At 50.4% G+C, this 21340-nt stretch overlaps 1 protein-coding gene across 1 annotated transcript in view; it reads right to left on the minus strand.

Moving 5' to 3' along the window:
- Positions 1–17245: 17245 nt before the first annotated feature.
- Positions 17246–21340, minus strand: part of FXYD7 (FXYD domain containing ion transport regulator 7) — a 22430-nt gene continuing 18335 nt past the window's right edge. Inside the window, exons 5-6 of the mRNA XM_075606165.1 lie at positions 18541–18581; positions 17246–18377 (exon numbers count right to left, since the gene is read on the minus strand). Coding sequence (XP_075462280.1) covers positions 18358–18377; positions 18541–18581 — 61 coding nt within the window. The 3' untranslated portion in view covers positions 17246–18357. The remainder of the gene's footprint in view (positions 18378–18540; positions 18582–21340) is intronic.

The following is a 21340-nucleotide window of genomic DNA, read 5'->3' on the forward strand; positions in this document are numbered from 1 at the left end:
CTGTATGCTATGTGCTGCACGCTATGTGCTGCGCGCTATGTTCTGTACGCTACGTGCTGTGTGCTAGCGCTGTATGCTATGTGCTGCACGCGATGTGCTGTGCGCTATGTTCTGTACGCTACGTGCTGTGTGCTAGCGCTATATGCTATGTGCTGCACGCTATGTGCTGCGCGCTATGTTCTGTACACTACGTGCTGTGTGCTAGCGCTATATGCTATGTGCTGCACGCGATATGCTGCTATGTGCTGCATGCGATGTGCTGCGCGCTATGTTCTGTACGCTACGTGCTGTGTGCTAGCGCTGTATGCTATGTGCTGCACGCTATGTGCTGCACGCTATGTTCTGTACGCTACGTGCTGTGTGCTAGCGCTGTATGCTATGTGCTGCACGCGATATGCTGCTATGTGCTGCGCGCTATGTTCTGTACGCTACGTGCTGTGTGCTAGCGCTGTATGCTATGTGCTGCACGCTATGTGCTGCGCGCTATGTTCTGTACGCTACGTGCTGTGTGCTAGCGCTATATGCTATGTGCTGCACGCTATGTGCTGCGCGCTATGTTCTGTACGCTACGTGCTGTGTGCTAGCTCTATATGCTATGTGCTGCACGCTATGTGCTGCGCGCTATGTTCTGTACGCTACGTGCTGTGTGCTAGCGCTGTATGCTATGTGCTGCACGCTATGTGCTGCGCGCTATGTTCTGTACGCTACGTGCTGTGTGCTAGCGCTGTATGCTATGTGCTGCACGCGATGTGCTGCGCGCTATGTTCTGCACGCTACGTGCTGTGTGCTAGCGCTGTATGCTATGTGCTGCACGCGATATGCTGCTATGTGCTGCGCGCTATGTTCTGTACGCTACGTGCAGTGTGCTTGCGCTGTATGCTATGTGCGGCACGCTATGTGCTGCGCGCTATGTTCTGTACGCTACGTGCTGTGTGCTAGCGCTGTATGCTATGTGCTGCACGCGATGTGCTGCGCGCTATGTTCTGTACGCTACGTGCTGTGTGCTAGCGCTATATGCTATGTGCTGCACGCGATATGCTGCTATGTGCTGCGCGCTATGTTCTGCACGCTACATGCTGTGTGCTAGCGCTGTATGCTATGTGCTGCACGCGATGTGCTGCGCGCTATGTTCTGTTCGCTACGTGCTGTGTGCTAGCGCTGTATGCTATGTGCTGCACGCTATGTTCTGTACGCTACGTGCTGTGTGCTAGCGCTGTATGCTATGTGCTGCACGCTATGTGCTGCGCGCTATGTTCTGTACGCTACGTGCTGTGTGCTAGCGCTGTATGCTATGTGCTGCACGCTATGTGCTGCGCGCTATGTTCTGTACGCTACGTGCTGTGTGCTAGCGCTGTATGCTATGTGCTGCACGCTATGTGCTGCGCGCTATGTTCTGTACGCTACGTGCTGTGTGCTAGCGCTGTATGCTATGTGCTGCACGCGATGTGCTGCGCGCTATGTTCTGTACGCTATGTGCTGTGTGCTAGCGCTGTATGCTATGTGCTGCACGCGATATGCTGCTATGTGCTGCGCGCTATATTCTGTACGCTACGTGCAGTGTGCTAGCGCTGTATGCTTTGTGCTGCACGCGATGTGCTGCGCGCTATGTTCTGTACGCTACGTGCTGTGTGCTAGCGCTGTATGCTATGTGCTGCACGCGATATGCTGCTATGTGCTGCACGCTATGTTCTGTACGCTACGTGCTGTGTGCTAGCGCTGTATGCTATGTGCTGCACTCTATGTGCTGCGCGCTATGTTCTGTACGCTACGTGCTGTGTGCTAGCGCTGTATGCTATGTGCTGCACGCTATGTGCTGCGCGCTATGTTCTGTACGCTACGTGCTGTGTGCTAGCGCTGTATGCTATGTGCTGCACGCTATGTGCTGCGCGCTATGTTCTGTACGCTACGTGCTGTGTGCTAGCGCTGTATGCTATGTGCTGCACGCGATGTGCTGCGCGCTATGTTCTGTACGCTACATGCTGTATACTAGCGCTGTATGCTATGTGCTGCACGCGATGTGCTGCGCGCTATGTTCTGTACGCTACGTGCTGTGTGCTAGCGCTGTATGCTATGTGCTGCACGCTATGTGCTGCACGCTATGTTCTGTACGCTACGTGCTGTGTGCTAGCGCTGTATGCTATGTGCTGCACGCTATGTGCTGCGCGCTATGTTCTGTACGCTACGTGCTGTGTGCTAGTGCTGTATGCTAGGTGCTGCACGCTATGTGCTGCGCGCTATGTTCTGTACGCTACGTGCTGTGTGCTAGCGCTGTATGCTATGTGCTGCACGCTATGTGCTGCGCGCTATGTTCTGTACGCTACGTGCTGTGTGCTAGTGCTGTATGCTAGGTGCTGCACGCTATGTGCTGCGCGCTATGTTCTGTACGCTACGTGCTGTGTGCTAGCGCTGTATGCTATGTGCGGTAAGCTATGTGCTGTGCGCTATGTTCTGTACGCTACGTGCTGTGTGCTAGCGCTGTATGCTATGTGCTGCACGCGATGTGCTGCGCGCTATGTTCTGTACGCTACATGCTGTGTGCTAGCGCTGTATGCTATGTGCTGCACGCGATGTGCTGCACGCTATGTTCTGTACGCTACGTGCTGTGTGCTAGCGCTGTATGCTATGTGCTGCACGCGATGTGCTGCGCGCTATGTTCTGTACGCTACATGCTGTGTGCTAGCGCTGTATGCTATGTGCTGCACGCGATGTGCTGCGCGCTATGTTCTGTACGCTACGTGCTGTGTGCTAGCGCTGTATGCTATGTGCTGCACGCGATGTGCTGCGCGCTATGTTCTGTACGCTACGTGCTGTGTGCTAGCGCTGTATGCTATGTGCTGCACGCGATGTGCTGCACGCTATGTTCTGTACGCTACGTGCTGTGTGCTAGTGCTGTATGCTATGTGCTGCACGCGATGTGCTGCGCGCTATGTTCTGTACGCTACATGCTGTGTGCTAGCGCTGTATGCTATGTGCTGCACGCTATGTGCTGCGCGCTATGTTCTGTACGCTACGTGCTGTGTGCTAGCGCTGTATGCTATGTGCTGCACGCGATGTGCTGCGCGCTATGTTCTGTACGCTACGTGCTGTGTGCTAGCGCTATATGCTATGTGCTGCACGCTATGTGCTGCGCGCTATGTTCTGTACACTACGTGCTGTGTGCTAGCGCTATATGCTATGTGCTGCACGCGATATGCTGCTATGTGCTGCATGCGATGTGCTGCGCGCTATGTTCTGTACGCTACGTGCTGTGTGCTAGCGCTGTATGCTATGTGCTGCACGCTATGTGCTGCACGCTATGTTCTGTACGCTACGTGCTGTGTGCTAGCGCTGTATGCTATGTGCTGCACGCGATATGCTGCTATGTGCTGCGCGCTATGTTCTGTACGCTACGTGCTGTGTGCTAGCGCTGTATGCTATGTGCTGCACGCTATGTGCTGCGCGCTATGTTCTGTACGCTACGTGCTGTGTGCTAGCGCTATATGCTATGTGCTGCACGCTATGTGCTGCGCGCTATGTTCTGTACGCTACGTGCTGTGTGCTAGCTCTATATGCTATGTGCTGCACGCTATGTGCTGCGCGCTATGTTCTGTACGCTACGTGCTGTGTGCTAGCGCTGTATGCTATGTGCTGCACGCTATGTGCTGCGCGCTATGTTCTGTACGCTACGTGCTGTGTGCTAGCGCTGTATGCTATGTGCTGCACGCGATGTGCTGCGCGCTATGTTCTGTACGTTACGTGCTGTGTGCTAGCGCTGTATGCTATGTGCTGCACGCTATGTTCTGTACGCTACGTGCTGTGTGCTAGCGCTGTATGCTATGTGCTGCAAGCTATGTGCTGCGCGCTATGTTCTGTACGCTAGGTGCTGTGTGCTAGCGCTGTATGCTATGTGCTGCACGCGATGTGCTGCGCGCTATGTTCTGTACGCTACGTGCTGTGTGCTTGCGCTGTATGCTATGTGCTGCACGCTATGTGCTGCGTGCTATGTTCTGTACGCTACGTGCTGTGTGCTAGCGCTGTATGCTATGTGCTGCACGCGATGTGCTGCGCGCTATATTCTGTACGCTACATGCTGTGTGCTAGCGCTGTATGCTATGTGCTGCACGCGATGTGCTGCGCGCTATGTTCTGTACGCTACGTGCAGTTTGCTATCGCTATATGCTATGTGCTGCACGCGATGTGCTGCGCGCTATGTTCTGTACGCTAGGTGCTGTGTGCTAGCGCTATATGCTATGTGCTGCAAGCTATGTGCTGCGCGCTATGTTCTGTACGCTATGTGCTGTGTGCTAGCGCTGTATGCTATGTGCTGCACGCGATGTGCTGCGCGCTATGTTCTGTACGCTACGTGCTGTGTGCTAGCGCTGTATGCTATGTGCTGCACGCTATGTGCTGCGCGCTATGTTCTGTACGCTACATGCTGTGTGCTAGCGCTGTATGCTATGTGCTGCACGCTATGTGCTGCGCGCTATGTTCTGTACGCTACGTGCTGTGTGCTAGCGCTGTATGCTATGTGCTGCACGCTATGTGCTGCGCGCTATGTTCTGTACGCTACATGCTGTGTGCTAGCGCTGTATGCTATGTGCTGCACGCTATGTGCTGCGCGCTATGTTCTGTACGCTACGTGCTGTGTGCTAGCGCTTTATGCTATGTGCGGCACGCTATGTTCTGTACGCTACGTGCTGTGTGCTAGCGCTGTATGCTATGTGCTGCACGCCAAGTGCTGCGCGTTATGTTCTGCATGCTACGTGCTGTGTGCTAGCGCTGTATGCTATGTGCTGCACGCTATGTGCTGCTCGCTATGTTCTGTACGCTACATGCTGTGTGCTAGCGCTATATGCTATGTGCTGCACGCTATGTGCTGCGCGCTATGTTCTGTACGCTACGTGCTGTGTGCTAGCGCTGTATGCTATGTGCTGCAGGCTATGTGCTGCGCGCTATGTTCTGTACGCTACGTGCTGTGTGCTAGCGCTGTATGCTATGTGCGGCACGCTATGTGCTGCTCGCTATGTTCTGTATGCTACGTGCTGTGTGCTAGCGCTGTATGCAATGTGCGGCACGCGATGTGCTGCGCGCTATGTTCTGTATGCTACGTGCTGTGTGCTAGCGCTGTATGCTATGTGCTGCACGCGATGTGCTGCGCGCTATGTTCTGTATGCTACGTGCTGTGTGCTAGCGCTGTATGCTATGTGCTGCACGCGATGTGCTGCGCGCTATGTTCTGTACGCTACGTGCTGTGTGCTAGCGCTATATGCTATGTGCTGCACGCTATGTGCTGCACGCTATGTTCTGTACGCTACGTGCTGTGTGCTAGCGCTGTATGCTATGTGCTGCACGCTATGTGCTGCGCGCTATGTTCTGTACGCTACGTGCTGTGTGCTAGCGCTGTATGCTATGTGCGGCACGCTATGTGCTGCTCGCTATGTTCTGTACGCTACGTGCTGTGTGCTAGCGCTGTATGCAATGTGCGGCACGCGATGTGCTGCGCGCTATGTTCTGTATGCTACGTGCTGTGTGCTAGCGCTGTATGCAATGTGCGGCACGCTATGTGCTGCGCGCTATGTTCTGTACGCTACGTGCTGTGTGCTATGTGCTGCGTGCGATGTGCTGCGTGCGATGTGCTGCACGCTATGTGCTGCGTGCTATGTGCTGCTATGTGCTGCGTGCGATGTGCTGCGCGCTATGTGCTGCGCACAATGTGATGCGCGATATGTGTTGTGTGCTATGGGCTGCGCATTATGTAATGCGCTATGCGCTGCGTGCTATGTGATGCGCGCTATGTGATGCGCGCTATGTGATGCGCGCTATGTGATGCGCGCTATGTGCTGCACGCTATGTTCTGTACGCTACGTGCTGTGTGCTAGCGCTGTATGCTATGTGCTGCACGCGATGTGCTGCGCGCTATGTTCTGTACGCTACGTGCTGTGTGCTAGCGCTATATGCTATGTGCTGCACGCTATGTGCTGCACGCTATGTTCTGTACGCTACGTGCTGTGTGCTAGCGCTGTATGCTATGTGCTGCACGCTATGTGCTGCGCGCTATGTTCTGTACGCTACGTGCTGTGTGCTAGTGCTGTATGCTATGTGCGGCACGCTATGTGCTGCTCACTATGTTCTGTACGCTACGTGCTGTGTGCTAGCGCTGTATGCAATGTGCGGCACGCGATGTGCTGCGCGCTATGTTCTGTATGCTACGTGCTGTGTGCTAGCGCTGTATGCAATGTGCGGCACGCTATGTGCTGCGCGCTATGTTCTGTACGCTACGTGCTGTGTGCTATGTGCTGCGTGCAATGTGCTGCGTGCGATGTGCTGCACGCTATGTGCTGCGTGCTATGTGCTGCGTGCGATGTGCTGCGCGCTATGTGCTGCGCACAATGTGATGCGCGATATGTGTTGTGTGCTATGGGCTGCGCATTATGTAATGCGCTATGCGCTGCGTGCTATGTGATGCGCGCTATGTGATGCACGCTATGTGATGCGCGCTATGTGATGCGCGCTATGTGATGCACGCTATGTGATGCGCGCTATGTGATGCGCGCTATGTGATGCGCGATATGCGCTGCGTGCTATGTGATGCGCGCTATGTGATGCGCGCTTTGTGATGCGCGCTATGTGATGCGCGCTATGTGATGCACGCTATGTGATGCACGCTATGTGATGCACGCTATGTGATGCACGCTATGTGATGCGCGCTATGTGATGCACGCTATGTGATGCACGCTATGTGATGCGCGCTATGTGATGCGCGATATGCGCTGCGTGCTATGTGATGCATGCTATGTGATGCGCGCTATGTGATGCGCGCTTTGTGATGCGCGCTATGTGATGCGCGCTATGTGATGCGCGCTATGTGATGCGCGCTATGTGATGCACGCTATGTGACGCACGCTATGTGATGCGCGCTATGTGATGCACGCTATGTGATGCGCGCTATGTGATACGCGATATGTGATGTGTGCTATGGGCTGCGCATTATGTAATGCGCTATGCGCTGCGTGCTATGTGATGCGCGCTATGTGATGCGCGCTATGTGATGCGCGCTATGTGATGCGCTCTATGTGATGCACGCTATGTGATGCGCGCTTTGTGATGCGCGCTATGTGATTCGCGCTATGTGATGCGCGCTATGTGATGCGCGCTATGTGATGCGCGCTATGTGATGCCCGCTTTGTGATGCGCGCTATGTGATGCGCGCTATGTGATGCGCGCTATGTGATGCGCGCTTTGTGATGCGCGCTATGTGATGCGCGCTATGTGATGCGCGCTATGTGATGCGCGCTATGTGATGCGCGCTTTGTGATGCGCGCTATGTGATGCGCGCTATGTGATGCGCGCTATGTGATGCGCGCTATGTGATGCGTGCGACGGTGCAGCAGGCTTTTGAGCTGACAAAACAATTGATTTTTGCTCAACTGCTGTGTCACTGCCGCATCACGGACGCTTTTAAGCCAATCAGGGTGAACTAAGCCATATGATGTCACGGCCACACCTCCCCATTGCTCGCACAAGGGAGTCTACAAATCGCTCAGGTGCCTCGTGCGCGGTGACGTCACGCTCCCTGCTCGGCTGGGAGATTTGTTGTCAGCTAGGTACGTGCGCAGGGGGCGTGTCGGGGAGCGCGGCCATGACGTCACGTAGCTGGTTCGCCCTCATTGGGTGAACCGCTCACGTGACGCGCCAGTGAGATGCAAATTCAATTTTGCTTGCTTCGGCAAGCAGCTAAGCGCCGAGCATGCGCAGGCGCTCGCTCACGCTGGCTACACACATTGCTGCAATGTGTTTCATCACAGCCAGCGTGAGCATGAGCGCCCACTCAGTGTCACCCTGGCCGCAGCCTAACGAGGGATGAGCTCCACCTCTGTAGTAGACCCCTGGCTGCTCCTTCTGAGGCCACGTGTTCGTGGCTGTACACAAGGTGGGGAGAGGACAGGTGGGTAGTTGGACTACTACTGGAAGCTGAACCTGCCGGTGTTGGATCGGTTGATTCCGCTGCTGCCACTGGGGTGCTTCGGGGTGGGGTCTGTGGTCATCTAATGGTGGTCATAACATGTTCAATTAGGCCCAACCCCTGGTCAGTGCTGGAATAGGCTGACAGGGCAATGTTGTGCATGTTATGAGAGCGATGTTCTTCTGCTGCTGCCGGAGAACATTTCCCTGTGTTTCAATCGCAGAGCTTTTTAGATGAGGAGCTTGGCTTCTTTTTTACCAGCTTGTCCTGTTTTCTCAGAGCAATGTCTTGTTTCTGTGACACTGTTGTGAAGGCGAGCTAGGTCTTGCTGTGTTACGTACTGAATGGCATGCGCGATGCTTACTTATTATTTCCCTCATACCGTATGGTATGTATATTTATATATTAAATGTATGCCATGTATATTTTATTTGGATTTATAGTAGCATGTACTATGGCGGAATTAAAGTGTATTATAAAGATGTCAATATGTTCATGTGCAGGAGTATTGGAGATTATTGACAGCTGTCGATCACATACTGTATGTTACATACATGTTGCGTGTCCAGTATGTGTAGTGGAGAATACTGTATTACAATGTAGATTACATATTACATGTCATTTTCATTATCTGGTTCTTCTTCAGCCATTGCTTGGCCAGTATCTCTGACCCCTGGTAGCCTGACGATGGTATCAGAGTGCATTACTGCCGTTCTCTTACACGAAGGTCTCAGGACCTCCTCCACCAGCCCTCTTGCATGTTTCGCTTCCAGTGCAATATTTAATTGTAATATTCTTTTAATATCCAAATCCCCCTTTTTTTGGCAGTTCTGCATTGCATTTGGAACATCGCGAATGCCGTTCCATTTATCTCCTTTGCATTTATTATTCTTATGGCCATCGATGTTTTAGATGCCATCATGCCCAGAATAACGTCATAGCAGCCGACAATTCTCTGTATCAAAATAACGTTTTCTTCATCAGAAAATGTGAAATTCCGCATCCGCTGCATCGCTGGCATGTGACGTTTGGGGACACTGTAGCAGTGTCTCCCCTGAGCCTTGCTGCTGTCCACTCTCCCTCCGTTTAGTCACTCAACATGTTTCTCAGCTTACGCCGCTTCATCAGGAGTAAGCTGAGAAACGCGTTGAGTGACTAAACGGAGGGAGGACGTACGGTAGCAGAGCCACAGGAACAGCCTTCACCCATTACCCGACAAATACCGGAGGCAGGAGCGCACTAGGTAGTGACGTCACACGCCCGGGAGTGCGGGGAGTTAATCAAGTGAAGCGGCGAAGTAGGGGATTTCCAGGCAGGACCCAGGGAGCTGGAGCTGACAGCCAAGCAGCTTCTGAGTACCCCAGACCGTCAAAGTGGACACTTACATCTACCAACTCCCTCTGTTTATTATTGCCTGTGTTATTTGCGCAAAGTGTGAGTATTGTGTAATAGCCCACTGAAACTGTGTGTCTTTTGGAATACACTATGTCTCCTTGCTTGTTTTGTGGATAACATCCACACTTAGGGATACAGCCATACCTGATCACATACAGGCCTGGGATCCAAAAGGCACACCCGCAGCAAGAAGACACTTTACAACCTCTGATTTGATGCGCTTTATTTGATTTTGTCTCTAGTAAGTGGGCTGGCATATGGGCCAAGCTTAGCACCATATCTTCAGCATTTATATACGCAGTGTGCACTGTATTGTGTTTATCTCTGTCCTGGGGTGACCCTGCTCCTTCTGGAATCTGGAGGTGTAACGTTGGAATAGTCTGCTACATAGCATAATCTTGCGATGTTTTCATGCCATTTTAGGACCATTACCCGACTTTGCCGCCATTTTAACACAATGTGATATTAACGCACTTTTACCGGAGTTTGATGTATCCAGGCCATATGATGGATAATGTGTAAATAAAAAAGTAATGATACTCTGGGATATTGGAAAAAGTACTCGATACTCCCCTAGTGTCGTCACACCTCAGATGTGGTATAAGTATACAGTGTTAAAGTGTTTCACCTAACAACTTTAAAGCAGCACCTGAGGGTTACCATTGTAATCTTTTGACTGCTGTGGGCTGTGGGTAGAGTTCCATTTTAACCTCCCTGGATTAATTAAAATGCTTATATCTAATGATCAGTGCATCCAATCTTAAAAATAAAAGCAACCGTGGAAAGAGCAAGAACAGACCTCTCACATAGCAATCGTTATCTGTGCTTATTTCTTCTTTACCACTCCCCCCCACCCCCCACTACTTCCGCCGCATTCATTTCAGTTCTGGCGACCCCCTGAGGTACATACCGGGAACGTTAGCGCTGTTTTTACTGGTTGTTTAAATCCCCCACATCACTCGGGCCAATAGGAAGCCAGAACGGAAGACGTTGTCCCTTCCTATTGGCCTGTGTAACATGGGAGGACCCCATGAGGGGGGCCCCCGGGTGCTCTACAGACAGGTCCCCGCATGTCTCAATCCTAGTCTGTCTAGAATTGTCAATGCAGAAACAGGAATGGGGTGTAGACCCCATATATAGTGAGTCGGACAGGGCTCTCAAGAGGGGCCCATAGTGACAGAGCTAATGGACGTTATGCCAAACAGGGACAGGACAAGTAATGTAAATCGGGCCAAGTGTCTGCACCTCCCCAGTGTGTTAAGTGAGGGCGCCCGGGGATGCCCTGTACGGACAAGCGAAAGGAAACGGACAACATCTGTGCTACTGTGCGTGAATGAGAAGAACCCAAGTAACAGGGGGGCACAAATAAAGAGTGTTGTTTGTACTACAAACGTTCCTGGCGCCCATCATTTCCATCTTTGCTGCCTCATCGCCCGGCCGCATGAATCCAGCACCCTGAGAAAGGTGAGGCCTTGTGAGTAGCGAGTAATAGTTACCCTGAGGTAACCTCCCTAGGACCCAGGCAGGGAGGGTTACATTATTAGATGTTTTTGTTTTCTTTTGGGAGGGTCTTTATGTTGACACACACGAGTCTCACTCGCCAGGCGAACATTTCATCTTTTTTTTTAGTATCAGTGGTCTCTCACTGCTTAGAACTTCAATATTTCCCCGAATCTGCCTTATTTGATGCCAGCTGCATATAATATGTGTGTATCAGGATACGTATGAAACATGCAGAGCAATTATACAACATTACAATGAGCGCAGCTGTGTTTACAAGGCGTGGCTCAGTGAGTAAAGGCACCGGCTCTTCGAACAACGACACTGACGCCAAAGCGGGGGGCCTGGTTCAAATCCCAGTGTCATCTCCTTGGACAAGTTGCAGTACTTTACCTCCCTGTTAGTCACGCGTCACCATTAGATTGTAAGCTCTGTGGGACAGGGACTGCAAAATGCTACGTACAGCACTGTGTACATTATCAGTGCTATATAAGAAGAAAAAAAAATAGTGTTAAAGTGCACATGTCCTTTTGAGCAGCCATTGATTTCTACCCTCAAGTCCCAAACAGATGCTATATATGTTTGGGGATGAATTATTAAACAGATTGTTTTATATTTTCTCTGCCGTCCAATCAATTATGTTTGGTTTTGTCTCTAGAAACATTAGGCGTTTGGGTCCCAGTAGGTAGTCTACTGAGATACATTTCATGATTTTACATCCCACCTTCTGCTACAGTATTCCCAATATTTCTGGTGTCCCAGGCCCCGTGGGTCAGGGGGGCCTGGCGGCCGGGCCCCCTGCGCGGCCGGACACCAGTTAATTAGATAAAAAAATTTTTTAAAAAAGGGCTTGCTCCCCCCCCTCGCTTTCCCCCCCGCTCGCTCCCCCCCCCCCCCACTCCCAACGTGGGACGGAGGGGGAAGTACCAGCTCCTCCTGCGGCCTGCTTCCCCCCGCGGCCAGCTTCCCGCGCTCCCCCCGAGCCCACCTCCCGTGCCCCCCCCCCGAGCCCACCTCCCGTGCTCCCCCCCGAGCCCACCTCCTGCGCCCCAAAGCCCACCTCCCCTCCTGGGTAGCTGCCACAGGGATATCAGGGGCAGGAGGGGAAAGAGTCCGGCGGCAAGCTGTAACCACCCGGTCAAAGTAAGTCACTGTCACACAGTCACTGTCACCCACCCAGTCACTGTCACCCACCCAGTCACTGTCTCACTGTCACCCAGTCACTGTCACCGAGTCACTGTCACCCAATCAGTCTCCCACCCACCCAGTCACTGTCACCCACCTAGTCACTGTTACCCAGTCACTGTCACCCACCCAGTCACTGTCATTCACCCACCGTCATTCACCCACCCACCCACAGTCAACATTGACTCACCCACTGTCATTCACCCACCCACTATCATTCACCCACCCACCGTCATTCACCCACCCACCCACTGTCATTCAACTGTCATTCACCCACCCACTGTCATTCAACTGTCATTCACCCACCCACTGTCATTCAATGTCATTCACCCACCCACCCACTGTCATTCCTCCACCCACTCACTGGTATTCCCCCACCCACTGTCAATCACCCACCCACCCACTGTCATTCACACACCCACTGTCATTCACCCACCCACCCACTGTCATTCAACTGTCATTCAACTGTCATTCACCCAACCCACTGTCATTCACCCACCCACCCACTGTCATTCACCCACCCACTGTCATTCACCCACCCACCCTCATTCACCCACCCACCAACCGTCATTCACCCAACCACCCACCCACCAACCCACCATAATTCAAACCATCATTCACCCACCCAACCTTCATTCACCCACCCTCATTCACCCACCCACCATCATTCACCCACCCACCCACCGTCATTCACCCACCCACGTCATTCACCCACTCACCGTCATTCACCTACCCATCGTCATTCACCCACCCAAACTTCATTCACCCACCCACCCACCGTCATTCACCCACCGTCAATCACCCATACCATCATTCACCCACCCACCCACCATCATTCACCCACCCACCATCATTCACCCACCGTCATTCACCCAACTGTCATTCTACTGTCATTCACCCACCCACTCAGCCACCCAGGCAGGCAGTCACATGTCTTTTGTTGAAAATATAAAAATAAACAGGTTGCATTGTAATGTTTTTTTCTGTATCACAATAAGAAAACAGTTAAGTAAAAGTTCAGCGCTAAAAGATATTTTTTCGTGGTAGGTGCGCTATGGGTTCGGGGGGGGGGTACGCTATGGGTTTGGGGGGGGGGGGGCAGCTCCTTTCATTTGTCCCGGGCCCCATGATTTCTGTTGGCGGCCCTGGATACGTCTAGTTGTCTTGTAGATGGTTAATGGCACAATACTACTGCAGGAGTGGGCAACTCCAGTCCTCAGGGGCCACCAACAGGTCAGGTTTCAGGACATTCCGACTTGCCCACTCCTGCTCGATGGGGTGTTTGTGCTTAGCGGTTCAGTACAGTCTCTACTTTGGGCTGCTAAGGAGTTAAAGCAACCCTGCAGCGCAGTGCATTATTATGTAGGGTGTGTGTGTGTGGGGGGGGGGGGGGGAGACAGCAACATTTCCTGATCAATTATTTACAAGTCTCAGACTTCTTAATAATTTACCTTCCTCTGCACAGTGAGGAATAAAGGAAAGAAACAGCATGTGGGGGGAAATCAATGTGAGAGCATAATGGGAGAGACTCGGGAGAATGGGAGCTGTTTCATCGCCTTAAAGCCGCAGGGGAGAAAGTCCTGTTTTTTTCCAGTGCCTAAATTAGGCTGCGAGTGACCTCTCGGGTGCCGGGGCTCTGTGTAGCTTTACTGTACAGTACATAGAGCTGCATAATGTACACCAGAATTGAATACCTCCAACGGTACCTAATAAATTCAGCTGTACCTACAGTGGCTGAAACTTCAGTTAATTAAAGGAGCAATCCAAGCCGTTTTTTTACTTTCTTATTTTTTTCACATTGTGGTGAAGCAGGGGGGTCTCCGGAGCTGAACCCCACTAATTTCATCCCCGGGGGACCTCCCTGCTTCCAGATATACTTACCTCCGAAGGGGGTGCTGGCATCTCGACAAAGTTTAAAGTTGCAGCATCATGCGGGCCAATAGGGAGCCGCACCTCGTGATGTCACAGTTTCCTATTGGCCCGCAGAGCACGGGAGCTTTGAATCCCGCCATTGCATGAACCCTGCCAGGCGAGCGGAGCGGCTTCCGACGCCCCCTACAGAGGTATCTCCGGAATCAGGGGGTCCCCAGAGTTGAAATCCATGGTGTTCAGCTCCGCAGACCCCCTGCTTCAAGCCTATGTTTAAAAACAATGACTTGCTTGGATTGCCTCTTTAAAGCGCTGGGAGATTGATGATTTATCTGCTAATAATCCGCTGGTTAGGTGGTGGTTTTAATACCACTTCTATTGCGTGCGTATATAACAAGTATATACAGATAATTCCACAAATACATCTTTTACTGAAAATATCATTTGACATATAGGGGTCACTGACCTGGAAGTGCCTTTATTCCACATTGACATAACAAAGTGGACCTATTGTTATGTACCAAACGTCGGAGGGCCTGGGATTGCCACTTACTGACATGGCGTGAAACCCTTTAGCCATATACAGTAAGGCCTGTCCTGACGGTTTGCATGTTTAGCTCAGAGTATATTCTCCTTTACAATGCGTTGCAAAGCCCCTTGGTATCAAGTGCTACGCTTACCATCTTTGCAAATTTGAGAGTGAAAGTCTTATGTTGTTGCCGGAGGTGCATGTAATGCACTGGATGCCCTTCTGACAGCAAAAGGCTTAAAGCAGGGGTTCTCAACTCCAGTCCTCAATACCCCCCAACAGGGCAGGTTTTCAGGATATCCCTACTTCAGCACAGGTGGCTCAATCAGTGGCTCCCTGCTTCTGCACATGTGGCTCAATCAGTGGCTCACTCTCTGACTGAGCCACTATTTTGAGCCGCCTGTGATGAAGCAGGGATATAAAATGAAAACCTGTCCTGTTGGGGGGGGGGGGGGGGTCTTTGGGACTGGCGTTGAGATCCCCTGGCTTAAAGAATAGTGGTATACACCGTACATGAGAGTTGGATGCGCAATCCCTTTAAACGAAGCTCTCATGAGATCTAGTAATCATACCTTTCCTGCTGCAAAATACAAGTCAATTAACAGCAGAACATTTATCATGGGGAGGGGGGTGGGGGGGAAATCTCATGGCTTTTAATAGGATTTTTACATTTTGGATGAAATAAATGTTTTATTATGCACCAGTTTTTCAGCCAGGAGACTGACAAACAGTCTGGTATTTCTGCTATCAGAAAGGAACCGGAGAGGTGATTGTTTTTAATTAAAGTATGTACAGTACATCATCATAATTGGATAATGTGTCACTTGGGTTTTTTTTTGCTTTCCTTCCTCTGGATCAAAATATTGTAAGTACGGATATAGGATAAAGTATCTGTCGTCTAAATTTAGCATAGGTTGAACTTGATGGACGTGTCTTTTTTCAGCCTCATCTACTTTGTAAGTATTTATTTCAAACATTTTTCCCATTCGCTACTCACCAAGAAACTCAGAACTAGAACATGTGCACGACACCCATCCCAGACCTACAACCGGGAACCCTGGGACACCCATCCCAGACCTACAACTGGGAACCCTGGGACACCCATCCCAGACCTACAACCGGGAACCCTGGGACACCCATCCCAGACCTACAACTGGGAACCCTGGGACACCCATCCCAGACCTACAACCGGGAACCCTGGGACACCCATCCCAGACCTACAACTGGGAACCCTGGGACACCCATCCCAGACCTACAACTGGGAACCCTGGGACACCCATCCCAGACCTACAACTGGGAACCCTGGGACACCCATCCCAGACCTACAACTGGGAACCCTGGGACACCCATCCCAGACCTACAACTGGGAATCCTGGGACACCCATCCCAGACCTACAACTGGGAACCCTGGGACACCCATCCCAGACCTACAACTGGGAACCCTGGGACACCCATCCCAGACCTACAACTGGGAACCCTGGGACACCCATCCCAGATCTACAACTGGGAACCCTGGGACACCCATCCCAGACCTACAACTGGGAACCCTGGGACACCCATCCCAGACCTACAACCGGGAACCCTGGGACACCCATCCCAGACCTACAACCGGGAACCCTGGGACACCCATCCCAGACCTACAACCGGGAACCCTGGGACACCCATCCCAGACCTACAACCGGGAACTCTGGGACACCCATCCCAGACCTACAACCGGGAACCCTGGGACACCCATCCCAGACCTACAACTGGGAATCCTGGGACACCCATCCCAGACCTACAACTGGGAACCCTGGGACACCCATCCCAGACCTACAACTGGGAACCCTGGGACACCCATCCCAGACCTACAACTGGGAACCCTGGGACACCCATCCCAGACCTACAACTGGGAACCCTGGGACACCCATCCCAGACCTACAACTGGGAACCCTGGGACACCCATCCCAGACCTACAACTGGGAACCCTGGGACACCCATCCCAGACCTACAACCGGGAACCCTGGGACACCCATCCCAGACCTACAACTGGGAACTCTGGGACACCCATCCCAGACCTACAACTGGGAACCCTGGGACACCCATCCCAGACCTACAACTGGGAATCCTGGGACACCCATCCCAGACCTACAACTGGGAACCCTGGGACACCCATCCCAGACCTACAACTGGGAACCCTGGGACACCCATCCCAGACCTACAACTGGGAACCCTGGGACACCCATCCCAGACCTACAACTGGGAACCCTGGGACACCCATCCCAGACCTACAACTGGGAACCCTGGGACACCCATCCCAGACCTACAACTGGGAACCCTGGGACACCCATCCCAGACCTACAACTGGGAACCCTGGGACACCCATCCCAGACCTACAACTGGGAAACCTGGGACACCCATCCCAGACCTACAACTGGGAACCCTGGGACACCCATCCCAGACCTACAACTGGGAACCCTGGGACACCCATCCCAGACCTACAACTGGGAACCCTGGGACACCCATCCCAGACCTACAACTGGGACCCTTGGAACCCTGCACAATCTGCTTTTGGTGTCTGAAGAACAAGGAGATAAAGTGACTTGCCCAAGCTCACAAGGAACCGACACTAGGCATTGACCTCGGTTTCCGTGGTTCAAAATCCGTGTCTTTACTCACTGAGCCACGCCTTCTCACAATTAAAACATGTAATTAAAAAAAAAAAGCAAATGTATCATCACATTTCAAGAACTTGGCTAGAAGTGGATCTCCTCCAAAAACACTGCGGTGGTTCCCCAGTGTCAGTGATCTCCAGGCTGAGTTAGAAAGCACATAATGCAGAGAAGTATAATAAATATCACGTTTTATTGGCGCTTCAAGGGAGGGAGGGCAAGGAAACTCATTCGCATTTTTTTCCATGCGCGTTTATCCTGTATAGATCTGTCTATACAGCCATATATATATTTATATATATATAGATATCTCATGCTATATACAAAGAATTAAAAGGGGGTGTGTTCCAAGAGTCCACCCAGCCCCGGCATTAACCCATTCAGTGGAAGAGAGACCAGTTGAGGAGATGTGGAAGTGTGGCCTTGTTGAGTCACTGGGCTGGGGACATGGTATGTTTACATCCAAACGTGGGGAGATTTTATAGGTTTACTGGCCATTTTGATAAGTGATATGGAAGGGATGATATAGGCTTATTACACCCACACAGGCTGATGAAGAAGTTAAGAGTTGTTGAGCCCCATAGACTAATATCACCACATGGCTCTAAGATAAAACGAGCTGAGGGATCAGTCAATGTTTTCTTAAACTCTCGAGGAAAGCAAATGTATGCAGCTATTAAAAAGAGGTCCAGACCCAACGGTTTCCTTGCGACACACACAGATCACAACCCTAACCCTTCAGCAGACTGGGTGACTACGTTTATTCAGGGGCAGCCCATACATAGAGAAAGTGGTTGTATTTTCTCCGAGTCACCACAAAGACAAAGGATTGTGTTGGGGGGTGGGGGGGATTAAGTGTATTTTTTGGTTACCTCTTCATGTGTGTGTGTGTGATTTTCTATATTAGCGACTATCCATGTTTATTTGTGTACCTGGTGCCTATGGCGACATGTGTATGAATGCAAGTCGCCGGCCTGTCTGTGTCATTGTCTGTATCTCTCTGGGGTTCTGTCTCTGTATTCCTCTGTATCTCTGTCTCTGTATAATGGGAAGTGGGGGAGGAGAGGTGCCTCTCTGAATGAGCCCTTTGGGGCTCAGTGCTGGAAGCTGTGTGTGCATGTAGGAGATGGGGTTCACGCAGGGAGGATTCGCACATGCATGTAACACGCTATCTGGGACATTGGTATGGAAGGGACGGGTTCCTTTCCACCCCTTCCCCTCGCTCCTTCACGGGGGGTCCAGAGACAGGATCCAGCAGCATAAGTCAAAGGACAGAGACCTAAGAACTATACACTTCCAGCAGGAGCTGCAAAGAGAGAGACAGAGACAATAAAAGGATGAAGAGTGTAATAAAAAAGAGCATGAGAAAAGTGGACAACAGAGAGAGAGAGAGACAGAGGGATAAAGGCAGCGGGAGAGAGATTAAGTGATATACACATATAGGATATCCATAAGCTTCCGTCGCTTACTCTGGGTTTGCAGTGGCTGTCTTCCATCCGACTGAGACCCACTGTGACAGAGAAAATGACAGTGTAAGGCACGGAGAGATTCATGGAGTACAATATGTGTTATCATAAGTCAGGGCTTAGCTTGTTACACTCAGCAAAGCTCACAGACCTTTAGAACCTACAAGTGTCTCAAGTGAACTTCTAGAAACGGGCTCATGCTGTTGTCATGGATACACGGAACTTAAAGGAGCAATCCAAGAGGCTCTTACAATGCTTCGTCCATACTCTGATTTGTGGCAGGGTAATCATTTTAGTGGAACCTGCCTCTCCTGCTTATCCCCCTTCGCAAAGCATTGCAGCCCCAATGCGGCAGCAACGGGGTTAATAGCCTTTCTCCGTTCTCGTGCATGGGATTCATGGAAGTGAGAAGGCGCTCACTCACGTGTATCCAGGAATACACCTAATCATTTGTAAGGTGGGTTTCACACGAACCAACATTTATAACGAGAGACAATGTTATGTCATGCTGAGTCACCAACCAATCAGATTACTCTGGTCTGCTTTGCTCACACAACTTTTTATTTCACACCAACAGGTCCAAACATGACTGGCTGTGACAGTTTAAATGGATGCACTCAAGCCCATGTGCATTTATATCATAAAGATGCTTTAATGTTTTGTATTACTAGAACCTCTGTATAATAAAAATGAGTATCCGAGTTTAAAAAAATAAAGTGAAATAATAAGTACAGTTTGCGGTTTTAAGACCCTGAAGTGAATGCCCCTTAGATATAACTAGCACAGACTTTATATGCAGTTAGTCCTGAAAGCAAAGTGATACCCTCCTAACTAGAGATGGGGAACCAGTCCAGATCCGTTTCCCGGATTTTTCCGAATTTTCCATTCAACATCCGTTCCGCGGTGTAAAATCCGTCGACGGATTGTTACAGATTCAATCCGCGCGGATTCATCCCAAACCGCCACTGGATACAGTCCGCTGCGTCCGCAATCCGGTGGTGGATTTTAACCATCCGATCCGTCTATTCAGCAATCCGTGAATTGGATTCTTAAAATCCATCAGTGGAATGCGGACGCAGCGGATGGAATAGCAGTGTTAAAAAAAAAAGTACAATCCGTGAAAAACGCGAATCACCATTTTTGAGACTGTTCCATTAAAATCCGCGGACCAAGGAACCGTCCGATCCGATATATATATATATATATATATAAATATATATATATATATATATATATATATAATTTTTCTAAACTTTTCAGCTAAGGTACATGTATATTCTTTTTGGCAATTAAACTTGCCATCTTAGATGCCCTAATTCTTCTTGATTTGGTGTAATTTGCTATGAAGCCTTAAGTGTTGTGTTAACTCCTGTGTGTTGTAGTTACACCTTTGAATATAGCTTGTTCTCCTTTCAATAAGAATGGTAAAATAACAGGGCGTTTTTGCATGAGAGACTCCATTCTTAATTGTGAAATGAAAATGTATTGCAGTGTATAGTACATGTTTTTTGTGAATAAAGCTGATATTTATCCTCCAAATACTTGTGTCGTCTTTGTTGTTGTTTTTAAGAACAAAGGAAACTCTAAGATTTTGGGAGATTTATTATGTTTTCCTTCTATGTCCCAGCCCAGTCAAATCCTTTTTAGGAGATTAAATTACTTTAGAAATTCAAGAACTCATGTTGGTACTCCGCGTAAATCTGGTAAACCCAGAAGAGATTAATATGAATTTGTGTGTGAGTACAATATTTAGTAACCACTCCTCCAAATGTAAAAATAAACAACAACAAAAAACAATCAAAGTGCATGCACATATCATAATCTCCCTGAGGAAGTGCTACTTGTGAACCGAAACATTGTTTTTTCTAAGGCTTCTAAATACAATCTTTAGAACATTTACTGAAGCTGTGCTGGGTCTATTCTTCCAACCGTGGTTTAGGTGATGTATATTTTGCTATGTATGTATGTATGTATGTATGTATGTATAAATATATATATATAGTGTTCGACAAATCACCCAAAAATCTACTCGCCCAACCAAAAAATCTACTCGCCCCTAGTCCCGCCCCTAGTCCCAGCCCCCAACCCTAGTCCCGCTCCCGCTTTAAAAAAAACACATAAATAAAATAAATTGAATAAATTCCTAGTAAGAACATTCGTTTTTGACATAAGTTTATTTATTGTATTACATTATACTACAATTAGTCCTTGTTGTGTGTGTGTGTGTGTGTGTGTGTCTGTGTCTGTGTGTGTCTGTGTCTGTGTGTGTCTGTGTGTGTGTGTGTCTGTGTCTGTGTGTGTCTGTGTGTGTGTGTGTCTGTGTCTGTGTCTGTGTCTGTGTCTGTGTCTGTGTCTGTGTCTGTGTCTGTGTCTGTGTCTGTGTCTGTGTCTGTGTCTGTGTCTGTGTGTGTGTGTGTGTGTGAGTGAGTGACAGAGAGGGGTGAAAGACAGAGAGGGTGAGAGACAGAGAGGGGGTGAGAGACAGAGAGGGGGTGAGAGACAGAAAGGGGGGAGAGACAGAGAGGGGGTGAGAGACAGAGAGGGGGTGAGAGACAGAGAGGGGGTGAGAGACAGAGAGACAGAGAGGGGGTGAGAGACAGAGAGGGGGTGAGAGACAGAGAGGGGGTGAGAGACAGAGAGGGGGTGAGAGACAGAGAGGGGGTGGAGAGACAGAGAGGGGGTGGAGAGACAGAGAGGGGGTGGAGAGACAGAGAGGGGGTGGAGAGACAGAGATGGGGTGGAGAGACAGAGAGGGGGTGGATAAACAGAGAGGAGGGGAGAGACTGAGAGGGAGGGAGAGACT

Source organism: Ascaphus truei, chromosome 6 (assembly GCF_040206685.1).
Source record: "Ascaphus truei isolate aAscTru1 chromosome 6, aAscTru1.hap1, whole genome shotgun sequence".
NCBI lineage: Eukaryota > Metazoa > Chordata > Amphibia > Anura > Ascaphidae > Ascaphus > Ascaphus truei.